The following is a 21,071-nucleotide window of genomic DNA, read 5'->3' on the forward strand; positions in this document are numbered from 1 at the left end:
TCTCCACCACCACCTGGAACATCTCCTCCACCACCTGGAACATCTCCACCACCTGGAACATCTCCACCACCTGGAACATCTCCACCACCACCTGGAACATCTCCACCACCACCTGGAACATCTCCTCCACCACCTGGAACATCTCCACCACCTGGAACATCTCCACCACCACCTGGAACATCTCCTCCACCACCTGGAACATCTCCACCACCTGGAACATCTCCTCCACCACCTGGAACATCTCCACCACCACCTGGAACATCTCCACCACCTGGAACATCTCCACCACCTGGAACATCTCCACCATAAAGTTATTTTCGTGTCCTGGAGGAGACCAACCAGTCAGTGAGAGCCAAACCAAGCTGAACCAGACCAGACTGATCCAGGCAGCAGCAGCAGGACAGCTGACGACAGATAGCAGGTGATAACAGGTGATAACAGGTGTGACAGGTGATAACAGGTGTGACAGGTGATAACAGGTGTGACATGTGATAACAGGTGTGACAGGTGATAACAGGTGTGACAGGTGATAACATGTGTGACAGGTGATAACATGTGTGACAGGTGATAACAGGTGTGACATGTGATGACAGGTGATAACAGGTGTGACAGGTGATAACAGGTGTGACATGTGATAACAGGTGTGACAGGTGATAACAGGTGTGACAGGTGATAACAGGTGTGACATGTGATGACAGGTGATAACAGGTGTGACAGGTGATAACAGGTGTGACATGTGATAACAGGTGTGACAGGTGATAACAGGTGTGACAGGTGATAACAGGTGTGACATGTGATAACAGGTGTGACAGGTGATAACAGGTGTGACAGGTGATAACAGGTGTGACAGGTGATAACATGTGTGACAGGTGATAACAGGTGTGACAGGTGATAACATGTGTGACAGGTGATAACAGGTGTGACAGGTGATAACATGTGTGACAGGTGATAACAGGTGTGACAGGTGATAACATGTGTGACAGGTGATAACATGTGTGACAGGTGATAACAGGTGTGACAGGTGATAACATGTGTGACAGGTGATAACAGGTGTGACAGGTGATAACATGTGTGACATGTGATAACAGGTGTGACAGGTGATAACAGGTGTGACAGGTGACAGGTGACCTGCAGTAATGAGCGTCAGCAGCATTCAGGACTTGTCTGAACCTGCAGTGTCTCTGTGGTTCGTTCAACAGAAACATTTGTTTCCTCTGTCTCACAAAATGCTTTGATCAAGTTCAGTATTTTTTTTACATGTAAATAGCACCGATTTTTGTCATTTTGTATTAAAACTAATGTCAAGAAAATAAATCTTCCTTGAGTTCTGTTTGTTTTTATGGGGTTACAACCAGGGAGAGAAACAACTGACAACAAGCCACCATCAAAATCCTGCTGAATATTGATCTGGTTCCAGTTCTGGTTCATTTATTTATACAGTCCTTCATCACAAGCATGACTCAAAGGACTTTCTCTACAATCGATCGATAAACTGTAGAACAGAATCAATGGTAGATCTGTGTCTGGTGGGTTAGTCCGGTCTGCAGGTCCGGACTTCACCTGGAGTCCGGCTCTGCTCTGAACATCTAGTGAAGCGGCTGCTGGATTTGGTTTGTTGGGTTTCCTGTCCCGCCTGCCGGATCCTGATCATCAGAAACCTTTCTAGACCACGGAGAACTGTTTACACCTTTAAACTTTATTGAACTATATTTCTCATTGGCTAGTGAGTTCCCTAGAGATCATCAGTTAACCATCAGTGGTCTACAGCAGTCTTCTCAGCTGCAGGAGTGTTGCTCAGTGTGACGAGCTGCTGTGGCCGTCGGTCGGAATGAAAACCTGCAGGTGGAGAACCGCTGATTGGGTTTTGTGACTTTAGTATTTATGTGTTTCCTGATGTAGTGCGGCGATGTGCCACAGGGAGGCGCTGCAGACCGGAGTGAAGAGCTGCAGTATATAAACACAGTATGGAAGCCCATTCCCTCCACTCAGTAAAATAGAAAACAACACAATTGTTTTTTTCTCGCAATTGTGACTTCATATGTCAGAATTCTGATTTTTTTTTTCTCTCGCAAAAAAAAAAGAGTCAGAATTCCAAGATATAAAGTCTGAATTCTGAGAAATAAAGTCACAATTGCGAGAAAAAAACTTTTTTATTTTATTGAGTGGCGGGAATGGGCTTCTGTACCTGGGTGTCAAACCAACGAGAAGATCAAACACAACATGATGTTTCCTAACTGGCTTTCTCTGCTTTTGCTGTCAGTTTGTTTTTACTCCTTTAATGAGTTAAAGGTTGGACGTCTCTCAGCTGGTTCCTCTGACCAGTTGGACGCTGTGTTCCTCTGGTGGCCGTTACTGTTCATTATAATGTGATTTCATTACATTCAGGGTGATTTGAGGTAACGGTGGCTGTTGGACAGCAGGTGGGCTGCTGTTCAGAGAGACTGTCCCTTCATCAGGAGGTTGTAGGTTCGATTCCTGCAGCTAACGGCTCCATCAGCCGTGTGTCCTGTTGAAGAGTGCTTGAGCAAGGCGCTGAAGCCCTGCCTGCTCACATTGCATATTAGCAAAAACAGTGATTTAAGAAGCAGAGTTGGATCCTCCGGTCTCACATGTCAGAAACTCCTAACTGACCCTGCAGAGGAGCGTCGGCCCGAAGTTTAAGACTGAAGTGTTATTCTGTGGTCCGGCAGTCTGACCGACGCTGTGCGAGGCAAACTATTGATTAACCAGCTGTCCTTCACCACCGGATTAGCATCTATCAGCTCTTTAAGCGGAGGGGTTTTCCTCTGCAGAGCCGAAGTCCGCCTGTCAGTCTGTAGAAAGGCTGCTGAGTTTCTAATGAGCTTTCATCGTAATCTCATGTTCAGCTGCAGGATCCAGTCAGGACTCTGCTGTGTTTCAGTTCTCTGATGTCAGCCGGTCGGTTTCTAGTTGAATAATCTCTGACTCGTCTTGGAAAGTCAAAACCAGAATCCCTTCATTTGTCAAGTCCAACAAAAGTCCAGGAAGTGGTTTTGGTCTAATTGGATCCGACCCGCTTCACTGCACACAGTGTGAAGTGAACAGACTCAGTTGCATCAGAAACAAGCTGTCAGCGGTTAAAGAGACAGTCAGAGTGCTGAAGGGTCCAGATCTGATAACGTCTCCTTCCTGTTTCCTGTGCTTCCTCCAGGAGGCCACGCCCACTTCTCACATCTGACTGCCCCCCCCCCCCCCAAAAAAACCCCCCAAAAAAACAAATCTTACAGAACAGAAATTAAATTAATTCAGACATTGATTTCAGGATGAATTCAGTATGACTAGCTTCTCTCTACCTGTATGTCGGATGAGAACAGGTTTAGTCTGATATTTTTGGATTGAAACTGTTAATAGCTGATATCCAAATCTGTAAATTTGACATTTTCCCGCCAAAATAATTCCAAGTATGTAGTTTCCCCCAGAACTGCCTCAAAAAGTCTCATTACAGTCACTTCCCATAGACAAACACTGTAGTACTGATCAATTCTACTGTATAATAAATCTGTAATCAATCAAACTCCCATAGGAACCTGGAATGCCTTGGGTATGAGTAGCTGTGTGTGTGTGTGTGTGTGTGTGTGTGTGTGTGTGTGTGTGTGTGTGTGTGTAGGAGTCCAGGTTCTCAGAAGATGGATAACCTGCGTTGTGTTCATATGGGAGTTTGTCCTACTGAGGAGAGCAAGGCCTGCACCAGGTCAGTCCACAGAGAGTGATGTCACATCATGAAGTGATGTCACTTCATGAAGTGATGTCACCATCCTCTGTGTTGTCTTTAGTTTTAGTAATGTGTATACGATTGATGAATGTTGTGTATGTGACAGATACTTTCAAAACATCTATCTTAAAAACCAGAAAAAACACATTTCATAAAAATACCATATTGACCTCTTTGACAAGCCAGGCCTGTTGTTGAATTTTAACATTTAAGAATGAAGAAATTCCCTCATTCTTAGATGCCTCCTCCTAAGAAGTTTTCCTGTTTTTCTTCTCCAACAGTTTTATCATGAACTAGTTGGACCTGTGGTTTTATTAAAGGTTCTTCAGGTTGTCAGCTGTGTGTCAACAGAGAGAATCCAGCTGCGGTATGAAGGCAGATCAGAACTGTTAGTACCTGGATATCAATAAAGATTTCAATAAAACCAGACAACAGAACTGAACACTAGAGACACGCACACACACATCTTTAGGCTTCATTATAACAGCTCTCCCTCCCTCACACACACACACATACACACACACCTACACACACACACACACACACACACACACACACACACACCGTGCAGCTCTGTCAGTGTTCAGGCAGAAACACCGACGTGGGAGTCAGACCTGCTTTATATCGGGTGGACCCGGACTAACCAGACTAACCCGGTCTAACCAGTGGAACCAGGACTAACCAGTCCGGAGTCTCCGGTGTTTCTTCTGGAGAAACGTGAGCAGAAAGCGGATCGGATGGAGCGGACTGTCTGACCGGAGCAGATTCCCAGTCTAACCAGTTCAGGTGAGCGTCATGCTGCAGACCTCCACTGTGTTTCTGTCGGGTTTCTACTGGGTTTCTATTGTGTTTCTGCTCGGGATTCGCTCTGCGGAGGTTTGCACGGTGACTGCCGAGGAGCTGCACATCAGACTGGTGAGGTGTGACTGCTGTACCAGCCCGCTGCCCTTCAGACATATACAATATAGAATAAAAAGGCTGCGCATGCAGTATCTATGGATATATATATATATATAGATATGTATATTACACACGCTATATAGGCTATCTATAGTGTCGTAGAATTACTGCAGTCATATCGGCTTTACGGCTTCAGCAGCAGATCAGACGTCAGAGCCGTTTCTACCTGTCTGCTGTTTTTTATTCTCTGCTGAAATCTGAATTGATATTCTTTAAATATTAGAGTCTTTATCTTCTGCTGAACGCGTTATAATCAGTATATGAGATCCCTGCTCTGATTGGTTGGATCTTAATTGGCCGCAGCCCGACAGTTTTCAGCCGCAGGAGGGACTTAACGGTTTTAATATTTCTGCTTTTATTCTGAAGGGTTTTAATGTGTCTGCTTTTATTCTGAAAGGTTTCCATATTTCTGCTTTTCCTCTGAATTTATCAGCCGTCCAACACGCCGCATGGCCAGAGGCAAACTTCATGTTTCCTGCACCAAAACCTTCAGTCTCATGATGAATCACTGCTCAGTCAGTCACTGTAATATTCCAATAATACTCCAATAATATTCCAATAATACTCCAATAATGTTCCAATAATATTCCTATAATATTCCTATAGTGGTGCTGGTACTCAGATGAGTTTATAGTGATCCTAATACTGTTAATGATTTATTATGGTACCACTGTAGCATTCCTCCAGTGTTCCTATAGGGATTTTTACTATGATATTTGCAGAGTATCCATCTAAATTGTATTATAGGATTCCTTTAATGGGGCAGCTGGGTCTGAGGCTACTGGATTCAAACCCTCAACCAGCTCCACCAGTTAGTCCATGTTGTTAAGCAGTCATGCAGTGATGAATGAACTGATCGCTTCAGGGCTTTTCCAGAGAGTGTTCCTATTCCAAAGAGTGTAACACTTTAGTCTTTCTTTTTTCACGCTGAGCATGTTTGAACCGGTTCAGTCGAACTCTGCAGTGTTTCCACCTTCAGTTCAGTTGGTTTGTCCAGGTGAGAACGATGACCTTTGAACTCTGGTGGCACCAAATAATGGCACCGAGTCTCAGTCCTCTAACAAGAGAACTGTGGTGCGGTTCGTTAATCCAACCGACTACAGGAAACCATCCTAAAACATCTGGTTTCATCAGTCTGTTGTTGCTGTTCGACCGCTAACCACCATCCTGGTTTTACGGGTATCAGGATGGATACTGACATCTGACAGTCAGCAGTTCCTCATGCTTGGAAAGCCTAGACTAACAAAATGATCTGAGGGCAAACTGCAGTCTGGACTGATGCTCATATTCAGTTTTATATTTGTCACACTCTGACTCTGAGTGAGGGCAGTGAGCCGAAAGGCAGAGCGGAAAAAAGATGATTAACAAAAAATACTAGAGGGAAAAACCTCAAGACAAAGACGGCAAGCAGAGATATGGTTCTTAAAGGGATAGTTGTGTATTTTGAACCCTGGGCCCAAATAACATGTTTTCCGTCATAATCCCTATTAGTAGAAACCAGAACGTCTCTAGCCGCCTGCTCCGCCCGTCCGGTGACACCGGGCGGCCCCTCCCACTCTACTGCAATAGAAACCTAAGAGCAAACGCCACAGTCTTTGAAAACTATGATAAACGTTGTTTTGCAAAACACGACGCTCACAGTATAATCACACCGGTGTCTGGAAAAAATTGTAAAAAAAAAGTGAGCTTTCTGTCAGCAGTTATTTTTGGATTCTTCTGGCTCTGTGGAGCTACACCAGCTGAGAAGGCAGAGCGTCTCTGAGAAAAAATAGTTCCTATCCAAATAGAACACAACTACTGATAGTAAGCTCGTTTTTTTACAATTTATTCAAGATAACATACTGACAACTGTATGATTATACTGTGAGCGTCGTGTTTTGGTCGACCACAACAAATCCAAAATAGTGTTTCACCTCCTCCAATGTGACACAAAAGTATGCAAAAAAACAAACAATATGCTTACATATACAGCCTCCTGCAGAGAGCCAGTAGCCATAGTCATCAAGGTCTGAGGGGTTTTCCAGGGCTATTGGCAGAGGTCTGTTAAATGTTGAATGACTAAAACAAACATTAAACTTGATAGTTAACACATATTAAAATGTACAATTTTTTGACATGCCAAGTCTCGCAAGTGTTGCAAGATATATGCTGAAATTCACTGTAAGCTCTCGTTAATATTTAATGTTCGGCTGGAGTGAAATATGACACTCTGCTTGTCGCCTCTGAATCCATGATTAATCCTATTTTCAGGCCTCCATTGAGGATGGCTTTATAAGTTCACCGTGAACGCGCATAGTTCAGTCTCAACCTATCTGGAGTTGATCAAGCCCGATCACTGAAATCTGAATCAGTTGTTATGGAACCGAAAATTCACGCTATGTGTCTAGTTCACTCAAGTCAGAATTCAGGATTTAGTTTAGGATTTGTTAAACCGTGTTTCTGGAAAACCCCTCTGCGCCACACAGCAGCTTTTACCTGACTGCTGCTTTGAGCTACATGCAGCCAAGCTAAGCCCCTCCTACTGGGCCATACCAAAAATCAACTACATGCAAGTGTTTTTGGCAATATAACTGATCATAATAACCCTTTTCACAGAATAAATTCAACATCATGCTTTCGGCAATAATTACTCTTCTCCAGCAATTAATTAAATATAAAATACATTTTCAAACAGTCATAAATGAGACTTAATTAGTTGGTACAGTGCAGGTATTACCACCTGCCTAGACACACCCCCTCACAGGCACTACAAAAGGCAGCTTGAGGCTGCACTCAGGTTCTTTTTCCAACCAGACCAGGAAGTACTGTGGTAAGAACAGTTAGGCAGTTAGTTGTCGTCATCTTTCTTTAAACATTTCACCTTTAAACCATTTCATCTTTAATTATTTCGCCTGATTTTATGGTGCGGGAGACTGAACCTAGACTAGACCTAGTGTGTGCACCCACTAGCCTAGCTTTAGCACGTTACCTGGCTGCTCTGTGTACTGTGAATTAGCTGTGTTTGTCCTGAATGGTTGCAGTGGTGGGTAATCTGCCACAATATTCATGTGTTCTTACCTGGTATGAAGACCAGAGATGGTAAATTATGGCAAAGAGCACAGACTATTATATGTCTATTTATTTCAGGAACTGGATTGAGATTTGTTTTGACCCTCCGCTCCCCGGCTGTCAGAGTCTTTAATCTTGCGGGAAGGCAGGTTACCAAAACTCCAATAAACAAGCTACTTGTGAGTCATGTGACTTCTGTTTCCAAGTCCTGGTTCGCTTGTAATTGGGCAGCGTGAACCTAAACGAACCAAATACAAAAATGCTACAAAGTAAACTTTTCAACTGTGGTTCGGACCAAAGAAAACAAACTACAGGTGTGATCGCACCCGTAGTCTCCTTTAGCCTCCGCTAGTCTCCTTTAGTTCAGTCTAGATTTAGGAGAGAGCAGTCCAGTTAGTCCTGAAACAGCTTGGAGACGCAGCCGTGCACACAGCAGAGGAACTCAGTGGCTCACTCCCACTCACACAAACAGTGAAAGATAAAATACTAATAATAAACACAGTAAACTGGAACACTGGGGTGGAACGTCCAGATCTGGTTTCATTTTCTAGAATTTCTTGGTATTAGTGCAGTGATTTGCCTAATTCTTCCCTGTTTCAACACGTTGTCACCTCTTTCTAGAAAGACACTGAAAGAAGTGAAACTACATGAGAAACCAGTGGAATTATCTCAGCTTTACAGTTGTTCACTCAATCAGTACTGGACTAAGGGAAATGTTAAGATGGATATTTTTGCAAGGCAGCTGCAAGCTACACTGATAGAATGATGAAAGTCCATAGGGATACAGACTGATATGTATAATGTACTATCTATATGTAAACTGATATGTATGATGTATATTATGTGTATGTAAATACTGTACCTATTGAGTAGACTTAGTAGCTTGTATAGCTTGGATAATTAGCCGTGTGTGTTTGTGTGTGTGTGTGTGTTTCAGGTCGCTCAGGATGATGACCTCCAGAGAGAAGGTGAAGAAGAAGCCTCCTAAAGACAGCCTGACGCTGCTGCCATGTTTCTACTTTGTAGAGGTGAGAACCAGCTCAGGTTCATGTTGTTCAACTCACAATCATACAGGCTCTCTGTGTATGGCAGATACCTGTTCTCATTACAGATTAATTTTTACATTGTTCCTTATTAGTAAAACTTATCTTAAGTGTCAGCTCCTATGTAGCTTATTTCTGTAGCTTGCTCAACTGTTGTTGCCGTTTGTTGCTTGCAGTGTGAACACAGTTCAACTTTAGAACAAGAGATAAATCTCTATTATTTCTCCCTGGCTTTGAACCAGGGACCTTTAACCACACCTGAGACAGTGTTTCACTTGAGGATGTAGCTTAGGCAATGCTCAAATGTGGATTGCATTGAGACGGTGGCACAGGGACGAATTCCACACAGCAATTGCTCAGGTCACGGGTTGCAAGCAGGCTGAGCTGAGCTGACCTGACCTTAGCTCCCCTGAAGTCTCGTTGGCGCAGTAGGCAGCGCGTCAGTCTCATAATCTGAAGGTCGTGAGTTCGAACCTCACACGGGGCACGTCCGTTTTGCTTTGAACTAGGTCGTGGACCCTTCGTTGCAAAACACCTGGACCCAGCAGACTGGACATCGCGTTGAGCCGAGTCAAACCTCAGTCATATGGGCCGTCAGGTCTAGGAGTTCTTTTTAAACCAAAGGCTTATGTAGGATACATAGCCTTTGCCTGTAGACTCGGACTGGGAAACTTGTGGTACTAGTCGCCGGTGTAACGTCGTATGTATACATTTCGGAAGCTTCGCTCAAATGAACAAGCTTTACTTTGATACACGCCGTGGCGTTTCAGCACCACCGCTACGGACTGAGAAATGTTATTTCTGCCCGGGTTCGAACCGGGGACCTTTCGTGTGTGAGACGAACGTGATAGTCACTACACCACAGAAACCTCAGTAACTTCCCCTGGAGTTGAGTTGAGACCAAGTCAAGCCACAATCAGTTGCACTGTAAAGTGTAGGAAGTTTGTAGAAACAAAAGAGATGGAGAGCCTTTGCAGGTAGATTCAAGCACTTGGACACTTACGACATGCGATTCCAGTGCCCAGTCCAGCGTACCTTGTTTTTGTAGACTTACTCAACTGAACCGGCCATGAGCCTTACTTTGAGTGTGACGATGCAGCGTGTCAGCTCAACCCCTTTGGCCTGAGAAAAGATGTTTCTGCCTGGTCTCGAACCAGGGACCTTTCGCGTGTTAGGCGAACGTGATAGCCACTACACCACAGAAACTCCTAGGGAAAGGTTTTACAGTAAAGAAAGACGATAAAACGCTTTCCCTCGATTTCCACATCTATTTACCTCCAAAACAACAGAGAAATCTTTCATATAGCTGGCCCGTTTCAAGCCAACGGCATTTAGCATATGAGGCAAATGGGATAACCACACCTGAGACAGTGTTTCACTTGAGGATGTAGCATAGGCAATGCTCAAATGTGGATTGCACTGAGACGGTAGGCACAGGGACGAATTCCACACAGCAATTGCTCGGGTCACGGGTTGCAAGCAGGCTGAGCTGACCTGAAGCCTCGTTGGCGCAGTAGGCAGCGCGTCAGTCTCATAATCTGAAGGTCGTGAGTTCGAACCTCACACGGGGCACGTCCGTTTTGCTTTGAACTAGGTCGTGGACCCTTCGTTGCAAAACACCTGGACCGAGCAGACTGGACATCGCGTTGAGCCGAGTCAAACCTCAGTCATCTGGGCCGTCTCGTCTAGGAATTCTTTTTAAACCAAAGGCTTTAGTTGAACACGTAGCCTTTGCCTGTAGACTGGGAAACTTGTGATACTAGTCTCTGGTGTAACGTCCTATGTGTACGTTTCGGAAACTTCGCTCAAATGAACACGCTTTAGTTGGATAGACTCCGCGACGTTTCAGCACCGCCGCTACGGAATGGGAAATGTTGTTTCTGCCCAAGTTCGAACCAGGGACCTTTCGTGTGTGAGACAAACGTGATAGTCACTACACCACAGAAACCTCAGTAACTTCCCCTGGAGTTGAGTTGAGACCAAGTCAAGCCACAATCAGTTGCACTGTAAAGTGTAGGAAGTTTGTAGAAACAAAAGAGATGGAGAGCCTTTGCAGGTAGATTCAAGCACTTGGACACTTACGACATGCGATTCCAGTGCCCAGTCCAGCGTACCTTGTTTTTGTAGACTTACTCAACTGAACCGGCCATGAGCCTTACTTTGAGTGTGACGATGCAGCGTTTCAGCTCAACCCCTTTGGCCTGAGAAAAGATGTTTCTGCCTGGTCTCGAACCAGGGACCTTTCGCGTGTTAGGCGAACGTGATAGCCACTACACCACAGAAACTCCTAGGGAAAGGCTTTACAGTAAAGAAAGACGATAAAACGCTTTCCCTCGATTTCCACATCTATTTACCTCCAAAACAACAGAGAAATCTTTCATATAGCTGGCCCGTTTCAAGCCAACGGCATTTAGCATATGAGGCAAATGGGATAACCACACCTGAGACAGTGTTTCACTTGAGGATGTAGCATAGGCAATGCTCAAATGTGGATTGCACTGAGACGGTAGGCACAGGGACGAATTCCACACAGCAATTGCTCGGGTCACGGGTTGCAAGCAGGCTGAGCTGACTTGAAGCCTCGTTGGCGCAGTAGGCAGCGCGTCAGTCTCATAATCTGAAGGTCGTGAGTTCGAACCTCACACGGGGCACGTCCGTTTTGCTTTGAACTAGGTCGTGGCCCCTTCGTTGCAAAACACCTGGACCGAGCAGACTGGACATCGCGTTGAGCCGAGTCAAACCTCAGTCATCTGGGCCGTCTCGTCTAGGAATTCTTTTTAAACCAAAGGCTTTAGTTGAACACGTAGCCTTTGCCTGTAGACTCGGAAACTTGTGATACTAGTCTCCGGTGTAACGTCTCGGAAACTTCGCTCAAATGAACACGCTTTAGTTGGATAGACTCCGCGACGTTTCAGCACCGCCGCTACGGAATGGGAAATGTTGTTTCTGCCCAAGTTCGAACCGGGGACCTTTCGTGTGTGAGACGAACGTGATAGTCACTACACCACAGAAACCTCAGTAACTTCCCTTGGAGTTGAGTTGAGACCAAGTCAAGCCACAATCAGTTGCACTGTAAAGTGTAGGAAGTTTGTAGAAACAAAAGAGATGGAGAGCCTTTGCAGGTAGATTCAAGCACTTGGACACTTACGACATGCGATTCCAGTGCCCAGTCCAGCGTACCTTGTTTTTGTAGACTTACTCAACTGAACCGGCCATGAGCCTTACTTTGAGTGTGACGATGCAGCGTTTCAGCTCAACCCCTTTGGCCTGAGAAAAGATGTTTCTGCCTGGTCTCGAACCAGGGACCTTTCGCGTGTTAGGCGAACGTGATAGCCACTACACCACAGAAACTCCTAGGGAAAGGTTTTACAGTAAAGAAAGACGATAAAACGCTTTCCCTCGATTTCCACATCTATTTACCTCCAAAACAACAGAGAAATCTTTCATATAGCTGGCCCGTTTCAAGCCAACGGCATTTAGCATATGAGGCAAATGGGATAACCACACCTGAGACAGTGTTTCACTTGAGGATGTAGCATAGGCAATGCTCAAATGTGGATTGCACTGAGACGGTAGGCACAGGGACGAATTCCACACAGCAATTGCTCGGGTCACGGGTTGCAAGCAGGCTGAGCTGACCTGACCTGAAGCCTCGTTGGCACAGTAGGCAGCGCGTCAGTCTCATAATCTGAAGGTCGTGAGTTCGAACCTCACACGGGGCACGTCCGTTTTGCTTTGAACTAGGTCGTGGACCCTTCGTTGCAAAACACCTGGACCGAGCAGACTGGACATCGCGTTGAGCCGAGTCAAACCTCAGTCATCTGGGCCGTCTCGTCTAGGAATTCTTTTTAAACCAAAGGCTTTAGTTGAACACGTAGCCTTTGCCTGTAGACTCGGACTGGGAAACTTGTGATACTAGTCTCCGGTGTAACGTCGTATGTATACATTTCGGAAGCTTCGCTCAAATGAACACGCTTTAGTTGGATAGACTCCGCGACGTTTCAGCACCGCCGCTACGGAATGGGAAATGTTGTTTCTGCCCAGGTTCGAACCGGGGACCTTTCGTGTGTGAGACAAACGTGATAGTCACTACACCACAGAAACCTCAGTAACTTCCCCTGGAGTTGAGACGAGACCAAGTCAAGCCACAATCAGTTGCACTGTAAAGTGTAGGAAGTTTGTAGAAACAAAAGAGATGGAGAGCCTTTGCAGGTAGATTCAAGCACTTGGGCACTTACGACATGCGATTCCAGTGCCCAGTCCAGCGTACCTTGTTTTTGTAGACTTACTCAACTGAACCGGCCATGAGCCTTACTTTGAGTGTGACGATGCAGCGTTTCAGCTCAACCCCTTTGGCCTGAGAAAAGATGTTTCTGCCTGGTCTCGAACCAGGGACCTTTCGTGTGTGAGACGAACGTGATAGCCACTACACCACAGAAACTCCTAGGGAAATGTTTTACAGTAAAGAAAGACGATAAAACGCTTTCCCTCGATTTCCACATCTATTTACCTCCAAAACAACAGAGAAATCTTTCATATAGCTGGCCCGTTTCAAGCCAACGGCATTTAGCATATGAGGCAAATGGGATAACCACACCTGAGACAGTGTTTCACTTGAGGATGTAGCATAGGCAATGCTCAAATGTGGATTGCATTGAGACGGTGGCACAGGGACGAATTCCACATAGCAATTGCTCAGGTCACGGGTTGCAAGCAGGCTGAGCTGAGCTGACCTGACCTTAGCTCCCCTGAGGCCTTGTTGGCGCAGTAGGCAGCGCGTCAGTCTCATAATCTGAAGGTCGTGAGTTCGAACCTCACACGGGGCATGTCCGTTTTGCTTTGAACTAGGTCGTGGACCCTTCATTGCAAAACCAATATCACACTATATGATAGCCACATAGTGTTTTAGCTCAACCCCTTCAGCCTCAGTAAAGTGCACAGACATATGCTTCCGTTTCAAAAGCTTTGCTAACCCTAATTCTTACTCTAAAGCCAGATTGAACAGTTCATATAGCCCATTAATAGAAACCACTAACCACTATCTTGTGAAGTCTGGGAATTCTATCTAAACTAAAGGCTATCGTGGATCGATAGCCTTTGCATGTTGACTCCACACTGGAACATTTGTGACATTTATCTCTAGCATAGAAGTGTCTGGATAAGAGTTGGGGGGAAGGGGGGAGGGTTCCACCTGCCCTTTTGTCCTCAGTACTCTTTCCAGATTGAAACACCAAAATGGATGTTTAATGGGGCATCACTACTGAATCACCACTGATAATCTGAGGAGTTATACGCTAAAAGGTGCAGATAACCAGTCTGAAGGGCATTTATACTACAGCATTTCACTATAGGTAGGCTATTCAATCCAAGTGCACATTCATTACTTCTCTTCCAGAGCTTGCATTGGTAAGCAATGAGCATTTGTCACATGGATGTTTTCTTCCTTGCCTTAAAATCAAGACAGTGAGTGATGTGAAACTGCATTGACATGCAGATGGTCTGGAAATATAATTTTTATAAACTACATATGTTTCACTTGTCTAATTTACACCCTGTTAACTGTGTGATTACTTGTGGTTTGAATATTTTTGCCATGCCAGACTATCAATAAAGTGATTCTCAAAATGCATCTTCACTTTCAGCAGCCTATTGCAGATTCACTTGGAATTCTTAAGGGCAAAAAGAGTTTTGCATTGACTCTCATTGATAGAATTGTGCAACTTGAGGATGAAAGTGGAAATTTCAATCACTGAATACCAATTCTAGATATTTTGTATAAACCAAGTGACATAATCCAGTTGTAGTGAAAGGTTCTGTGGGAAAACTATGATTGAAAACCAGGCATGAGGTTTGAACCAACTGAACCCTGCAGTCTGCAAAAACATGGATGATGGATTTAGTGTGATCTCAGATTCTAGACCGGGCCTCAGAAGCTGTTTGGGTTCAAGATTCTAACAGGAGGGGGCGCTAGCGAGCAGGCTATGGAGTAGGCTGTGTTTTTGACAAGCTCTGCTGAAATTCGGTTTAAAAGTTTTGTTTAGGCGCTCTACACCCACGAAAGGCTACGAAATACTGTTCTAAGTTTGTTATTTTCACTTTTCATTGGTTTAGTTTTGGTATTGCCGCGCCAATGGCCAACAATTTGCAAAAGTATAAATTCACTGGAGGAACCTCCGCTACTGGGCCTAAAGCAGCGAGCTCTAGTGCTCCATCTACCGGGAGCAGCAGTGACTCCCCCCAACGAGATAATCAAATGGAGGCGGCGGACCTGAAAGTCGAAATCCTCACCTCGTTGAAAACGGACATCGCTATACTGCTTAGGTCGGAGCTAAAGACTGTGCTGGCTGAGGAATTTGAGGCTGTCAAATCCGAACTACACGCAGTGAAAACAGAAGTGGCAAATAATACTGCAACAATCCGCTCCCGTGTGGAGACGATGAAAACAACCATATCGGAAATGGAGCGTGGGTTATCATTATGCTCAGACGACGTGACTTCGCTGCAAACCAAGGTAGGCAAGCTCGAGACGGAGGTAACCAGCCTACAGGAAAAATGCCTTAACATGGAGGGAAGGATGAGGCATTCCAACATCCGAATACTGAATGTCCCGGAGACCCCTGGCTCAAGTACTCGGCAGTCTCCAAACTACTGAAAGAAGTTTTGAACATGGACAAAGACATTTTGATCGACAGATCAACCAGGGAAGGAGACTAGATGGTAAGCCATGTGTCATTGTGGCGAAAGTGCATTATTATCAAGACTGTGTTGAAGTCCTTCGCCGTGCCAGGGAGTCCAGTCCTCTCAAGTTCAACGGAACCGCCATCTCCATATTCCCGGATTAGTGAAGTCAAGTGACTGCTCCGTGGACGAGATGGCATTCGGTATGGCCTTTCCTATCCAGCACGTCTCCACGTCACACATAATGGAACTGAGAGACAGTTTCAAAGCCCAGAGGACGCCATGGTTTATGTGAAAACCAAAATCCTACAAGAAGCACCAAAGAACTAACCATGATTTAAGTAAGAGTGATTTAATCTCACATCGGTTATATGTTGACACTGTCCTCTCTGGTGAGTAAACAATGTAACTACAATGTGACTACAAAAGTTATAAATACCGCCCATTTAATTTGTTAATTGTGTTAAATGAAGTAAGATAAATGTGGAACGAACACTGCCAATTCAGCAGTTAATTGTATTAAAGCAAGGAAGATAAATGTCAGTCACACTTACTACTGGCCACCCTTTATTTTTCATTTTTGTTCTCTTATGACACTTACATTTACTTAGTCATGCAACTCTGGCTGGTCAGTATGTGATACTTTTCGTTCTTGTAAGTGGTACAGCGATGTCACAGCGCCAATTTTTTCCTTTTTTCTTTCTTTGATTTGACCTTAATATTAAGGAGATGGTAAACTGCTGATTTATGTTTGACATGCTTATCCATAACCAAGTGTTCAGTGAATTGATACCGGTATGGGGGTGTTATCACTGGATTGATTTCAATATATCTAAAGACATCTGGAGACCAGTGAACAAAACTGAGCCAAAACACAAATGTATTATTATTATCACTGCTATTATTACTATTTTTTTTTTTGGGGGGGGGTTTAGTTTTCTATATCTATAGAATATAATATGCCTTTGGGTTGAAAATATTTAGATATACCAACTTGCTGTTCAATGTGCCTTACATTAAGCTACGTTCTATATACAGTAGGGTCTTGTGTATTAGGGCTAGTGCATCCCTTTACAAGCACTTAAATGTGTGGATACTTTTGCGAGGGGTTTGGGAGTCACCTCGTTCCGACAGGTGATGGGGGTTGGGAATTTATTGTACCAGACTTGATTGATTTTCTTCTTTCTTTCCTTTCTCTTAGTGTTTTTATTGAGGGGTCCTTTCAGCGTTCTAGAGAACTCAATTCCATTAAATCTCAATACGCCTTTAATTTTTTCTTCTCTTAAATAAGACCATGGCTAACTCACATTTTCCAAGTGGATCAGCTAGTTGTGATGTAACCTTTGTAAGCTGGAATGTTAAATCTTTAAATCACCTTGTTAAACGTAAAAAGGTACTATCTCATCTGGAAAAACTTAATGTAGGGATAGCCTACCTTCAGGAAACGCATCTGCGAACTTTTGATCACTTTCGAATCAGGGGAGGATGGATAGGTCAATTATACCATTCTAATTTTCATTCCAAGTCCAGAGGGGCAGCAATCCTTATCAATAAGAACATCCCATTTGTTATGTCAAAGGTTGAAACAGACTCTTCAGGCCGTTACATAATCGTAGTAGGCAGACTATACAATACACCAGTCATCCTGACAACTCATTTTTCACAAAATTTTTTGCCCAGCTCCCAAATATGGATACATACTATCTTATTCTCGGAGGGGATATGAATTGTGTACTATCACCTACCCTAGACCATAGCTCACCCAAAACGGTGACCACATCCAAAGCAGCTCTTGCACTTCAGTTATTTCTCAACACAAATGGGATATCTGATGCGTTCCACTTTCAGAATCCTACATCTAAAAGCTATTCCTTCTTCTCACCTGTCCATGGGACATACTCACGCATAGATTTTTTGTTTTTGGATAGGAAGCTTCTCCCATTAATGAGTAAGTGTGAATATCAGGCAATAGTCATTTCAGACCACGCCCCTTTACTGATGACCCTATGTATACCAATCTCTCACATCAACTATCGTCCTTGGCGTCTCAATTCATTATTGCTCTCTGATGAAGGTTTTGTTAATTTTATCTCGACTGAAATAACTTCCTTTCTTGAACATAACCAGACCCCAGGAATGTCTCCCTCAATAGTGTGGGAATCAATGAAGGCATACCTCAGGGGACAAATCATATCGTACAGTGCACAACTCAGAAAATGTCACAACGCAAGACTCGAGCAATTAACAAATGATATTCTAAGTCTAGATGCAACACTTGCTCTTGCCCCATCTAACGATTTATTTAAACAACGACAACAACTAGTTCTTCAAACTGAGTTCAACCTCTTATCAACCAGACACACCGAAAACCTCATTAATAAAACATGGAGTAGGACATATGAATTTGGTGAAAAGACTGGGAAAATTCTTGCTCATCAGCTCCATCAAAAAACCGCAGATCGAACTATAGCTGAGATAAATGATGAATTGGGCACCAAGCACATAGATCATTCAGAGATTAATCTGTGTTTTCACAAATTTTACTCAAAGTTGTATACTACAGAATCTCTTGGGAACGACTCTTTGTTTGATTCATTTTTTGGAAAATTAGATATCCCTACAATTAATAATGAGATTGCAGTTGGTCTAGAAGAACCATTTTCGATAGAGGAGCTTACAAATGCAGTCAATTCCATGCAAAATGGTAAATCTCCGGGACCCGACGGGTTCCCAAGTGAATTTTTTAAGAAGTTCGCCAACCAACTTGCCCCTATTTTGCTTTCCGTATTTGAAGAATCATTTATTACTGGCTCCCTTCCTCCGACCATGCAACAGGCGGTTATATCACTTATCCCTAAGAAAGATAAAAACCCTCTGGAATGCAGCGCATTTCGACCTATTTCACTCTTAAATGTGGACAGCAAAATCCCTTCCAAGATGTTAGCCAGCCGTTTAGAAGCTGTTCTACCCTCAATTGTATCTGACGATCAAACAGGCTTTATTAAAAATCGCCATACTTTTTTAAATATACGACACCTATATAATATCCTTTATGATCACACTCCACCCGATATTCCGGAAATATTAATATCGCTTGATGCCGAGAAGGCATTTGATCGGGTGGAGTGGGATTATCTTTTTTATACCCTCAAACAATTTGGTTTTGGTTCGAGATTCGTCTCTTGGATAAGGGTGCTCTATTCTTCCCCATTGGCGGCTGTCCGAACGAACAGCAATCTCTCCTCCTATTTCCCACTCCGTCGCGGTACTAGGCAGGGCTGCCCCTTGTCGCCCCTTTTATTCGCTATTGCAGTCGAACCGTTAGCGATCGCGCTGCGTGGTGAAGCCGGCATTAAGGGAATACAAAGAAATGGTTTGGAGCATAAAGTATCCCTTTATGCTGATGACATGCTTTTATACCTATCTGACCCCTTAATTAGTTTACCAAAAACACTTAGTTTACTAGAAGACTTCGGCAAAATATCGGGATGTAAAATTAATTTACAAAAGAGTGAGATCATGCCGGTGAATACTGCAGCCAAGTCAATTGCATTTAATTCATTCCCCGTTAAAGTAAGCACACACAAATTTAAGCACTTAGGAATCTGGGTTACACATGACTTTAAAGACCTCTTTAAAGCTAATTTCCCCCCAGTGCTACTTCGCCTGAAACAAGATTTGGAACACTGGAGCTTCCTACCTTTATCATTGGGAGGGAGAATCAATACAATCAAAATGAATGTGCTGCCCAAATTTTTATATGTATTTCAATGTATTCCTGTCTTTTTATCAAAATCATTTTTTTTGTCCATAGACAAATTGATATCTGGATTTATTTGGAATAAGAAAAAGCCTTGAATATGTAAAAGCATGTTACAGCGGCACCGTCAGCACGGCGGACTATCTCTCCCTAATTGTCAATTTTACTATTGGGCTGCTAACATAAGGATTATGTTATATTGGAAGGAGTTTCCATCCCATGGCACTGCCCCCAAATGGTTACAATTAGAAAACTTATCCTGTGGCCCCACTTCCTTATGTGCCCTGCTCTGGTCAAAACTCCCCCTATCTGAACCTATATCCAGGTACACTTCAAATCCGATCGTGAAGCATTCTTTTAAGATCTGGACACAGTTCAGACGATCCTTCTCACTCAACGACTTCTCAATCTATGCTCCTATAGTGAGAAATCACATGTTTACGCCATCGATTATAGATGGAGCTTTTGATGTTTGGGTTAGAAGAGGGGTCACCACAATAAGAGATCTATTTATTGATAATACTTTCATGTCTTTTGATCAGCTAATGCTGAAGTTCAATATCCCCCGCTCTCATTTTTTTTAGATTTCTGCAACTCCGTAGTTTTGTATCAGCATCCTCCACTTATTTCCCATCACAACCACCCAGCTCTCTTTTAGATTCCATTTTGAAACTTAATCCATGTTCCAAAGGGACTATTGGGATAGTTTATTCCTTATTAAACTCACATAATTTGGAACCCTTGACTTTGATAAGGAATCAGTGGGAGGGAGATTTGGGGACACAGTTTCCTGATGAAGTTTGGAAGAAAGCTTTGGATAGGATACATTCCTCTTCCATTTGCTTACGACATACAATTATCCAGTTCAAGGTTTTACATCGTCTTCACTGGTCTAAAGCAAAGCTAGCTAAGTTCACGCCTAGTGTTGATCCTATGTGCGACTGATGCAGGCAAACGCCAGCCACCCTTTCACATATGTTTTGGTTTTGTCCAAAACGAAATAATTTCTGGCAATCAATATTTAAAACCTTTTCAGATGTTTTGGAAGTACCCATAGAACCTTCTGCTACCACTGCAATATTTGGAGTAGCTCCACAAGATACACATCTTAGTCACCAGGCAAAAAATATGATAGCTTTTGCATCTCTTTTAGCTAGACGACTTATACTGCTTAAATGGAAGGACAAATTCCCTCCAACCTTTAAGCTATGGATTAAAGACCTTATGTATCATTTGACATTGGAGAAAATTCGCTATTCTACAAGAGGGTGTGCTCAGAAGTTTTATGCTATATGGCAACCATTTTTGACCTATATAGAAAAAATGGGCGCCACTGATATTGTAGTTTTGTAATACTGACCCCATATTATATGTTTTTCTTACCACTCATTATTTATTTATTTATTTATTTATTTATTTTTATCGTTTATTGTATCTTTTAATTTTATTTATTTTATTTATTTTTTGTATCTCACCTACGATTCTTGTCACTTTGACTTTATTTATATGCACATGTAATTGTTTGTGAAATCTATTCCGTTTGATTACTAAATGGTACAATAGGGATGGGGCTGTGTTGGAGCAGAAACATGGGGGGGGATATATTGTGTTTATCCAACTGTATCTGTGATTTATTGCATTTTGTATGACTTTAAATACCAATAAAAAGACCTTGAGCAAAAAAAGATTCTAACAGGAAATTGTCAGGATTTGACATTCTAACAAGTTGGTAGGATTTGAGATTCTAACAGGAATTGTTAGGGTCTAGATTGTCCTGAGACTCTAACTTGTTTGTACAGCTGCCCATCGTGGCTTCTTCTATGGTGTCCCTGTACTTCCTGGAGCTGAC

At 43.3% G+C, this 21,071-nt stretch overlaps 1 protein-coding gene and 11 non-coding genes across 12 annotated transcripts in view; 6 read left to right on the forward strand and 6 right to left on the reverse strand.

Moving 5' to 3' along the window:
• The first annotated feature begins 8,688 nt into the window (after positions 1 to 8,688).
• Positions 8,689 to 21,071, forward strand: part of plppr3b (phospholipid phosphatase related 3b) — a 21,306-nt gene continuing 8,923 nt past the window's right edge. The window contains exons 1-2 of the mRNA XM_071926290.2: positions 8,689 to 8,769; positions 21,022 to 21,071. The exon at positions 21,022 to 21,071 is cut by the window's right edge and continues 136 nt beyond it. Of these exons, the coding sequence (XP_071782391.2) occupies positions 8,689 to 8,769; positions 21,022 to 21,071 (131 nt within the window). The remainder of the gene's footprint in view (positions 8,770 to 21,021) is intronic.
• trnam-cau (transfer RNA methionine (anticodon CAU)) lies at positions 9,199 to 9,271 on the forward strand. Its single transcript has one exon. It is a non-coding gene; the product is annotated as a tRNA-Met (tRNA).
• Positions 9,581 to 9,653, reverse strand: trnav-cac (transfer RNA valine (anticodon CAC)). Its single transcript has one exon. It is a non-coding gene; the product is annotated as a tRNA-Val (tRNA).
• Positions 9,918 to 9,990, reverse strand: trnav-aac (transfer RNA valine (anticodon AAC)). Its single transcript has one exon. It is a non-coding gene; the product is annotated as a tRNA-Val (tRNA).
• trnam-cau (transfer RNA methionine (anticodon CAU)) lies at positions 10,284 to 10,356 on the forward strand. The gene has a single exon. It is a non-coding gene; the product is annotated as a tRNA-Met (tRNA).
• trnav-aac (transfer RNA valine (anticodon AAC)) lies at positions 10,997 to 11,069 on the reverse strand. Its single transcript has one exon. It is a non-coding gene; the product is annotated as a tRNA-Val (tRNA).
• Positions 11,363 to 11,435, forward strand: trnam-cau (transfer RNA methionine (anticodon CAU)). Its single transcript has one exon. It is a non-coding gene; the product is annotated as a tRNA-Met (tRNA).
• On the reverse strand, positions 12,063 to 12,135 carry trnav-aac (transfer RNA valine (anticodon AAC)). The gene has a single exon. It is a non-coding gene; the product is annotated as a tRNA-Val (tRNA).
• trnam-cau (transfer RNA methionine (anticodon CAU)) lies at positions 12,434 to 12,506 on the forward strand. The gene has a single exon. It is a non-coding gene; the product is annotated as a tRNA-Met (tRNA).
• Positions 12,816 to 12,888, reverse strand: trnav-cac (transfer RNA valine (anticodon CAC)). The gene has a single exon. It is a non-coding gene; the product is annotated as a tRNA-Val (tRNA).
• On the reverse strand, positions 13,153 to 13,225 carry trnav-cac (transfer RNA valine (anticodon CAC)). The gene has a single exon. It is a non-coding gene; the product is annotated as a tRNA-Val (tRNA).
• trnam-cau (transfer RNA methionine (anticodon CAU)) lies at positions 13,538 to 13,610 on the forward strand. The gene has a single exon. It is a non-coding gene; the product is annotated as a tRNA-Met (tRNA).

Source organism: Centroberyx gerrardi, chromosome 9, assembly GCF_048128805.1.
Source record: "Centroberyx gerrardi isolate f3 chromosome 9, fCenGer3.hap1.cur.20231027, whole genome shotgun sequence".
NCBI lineage: Eukaryota > Metazoa > Chordata > Actinopteri > Beryciformes > Berycidae > Centroberyx > Centroberyx gerrardi.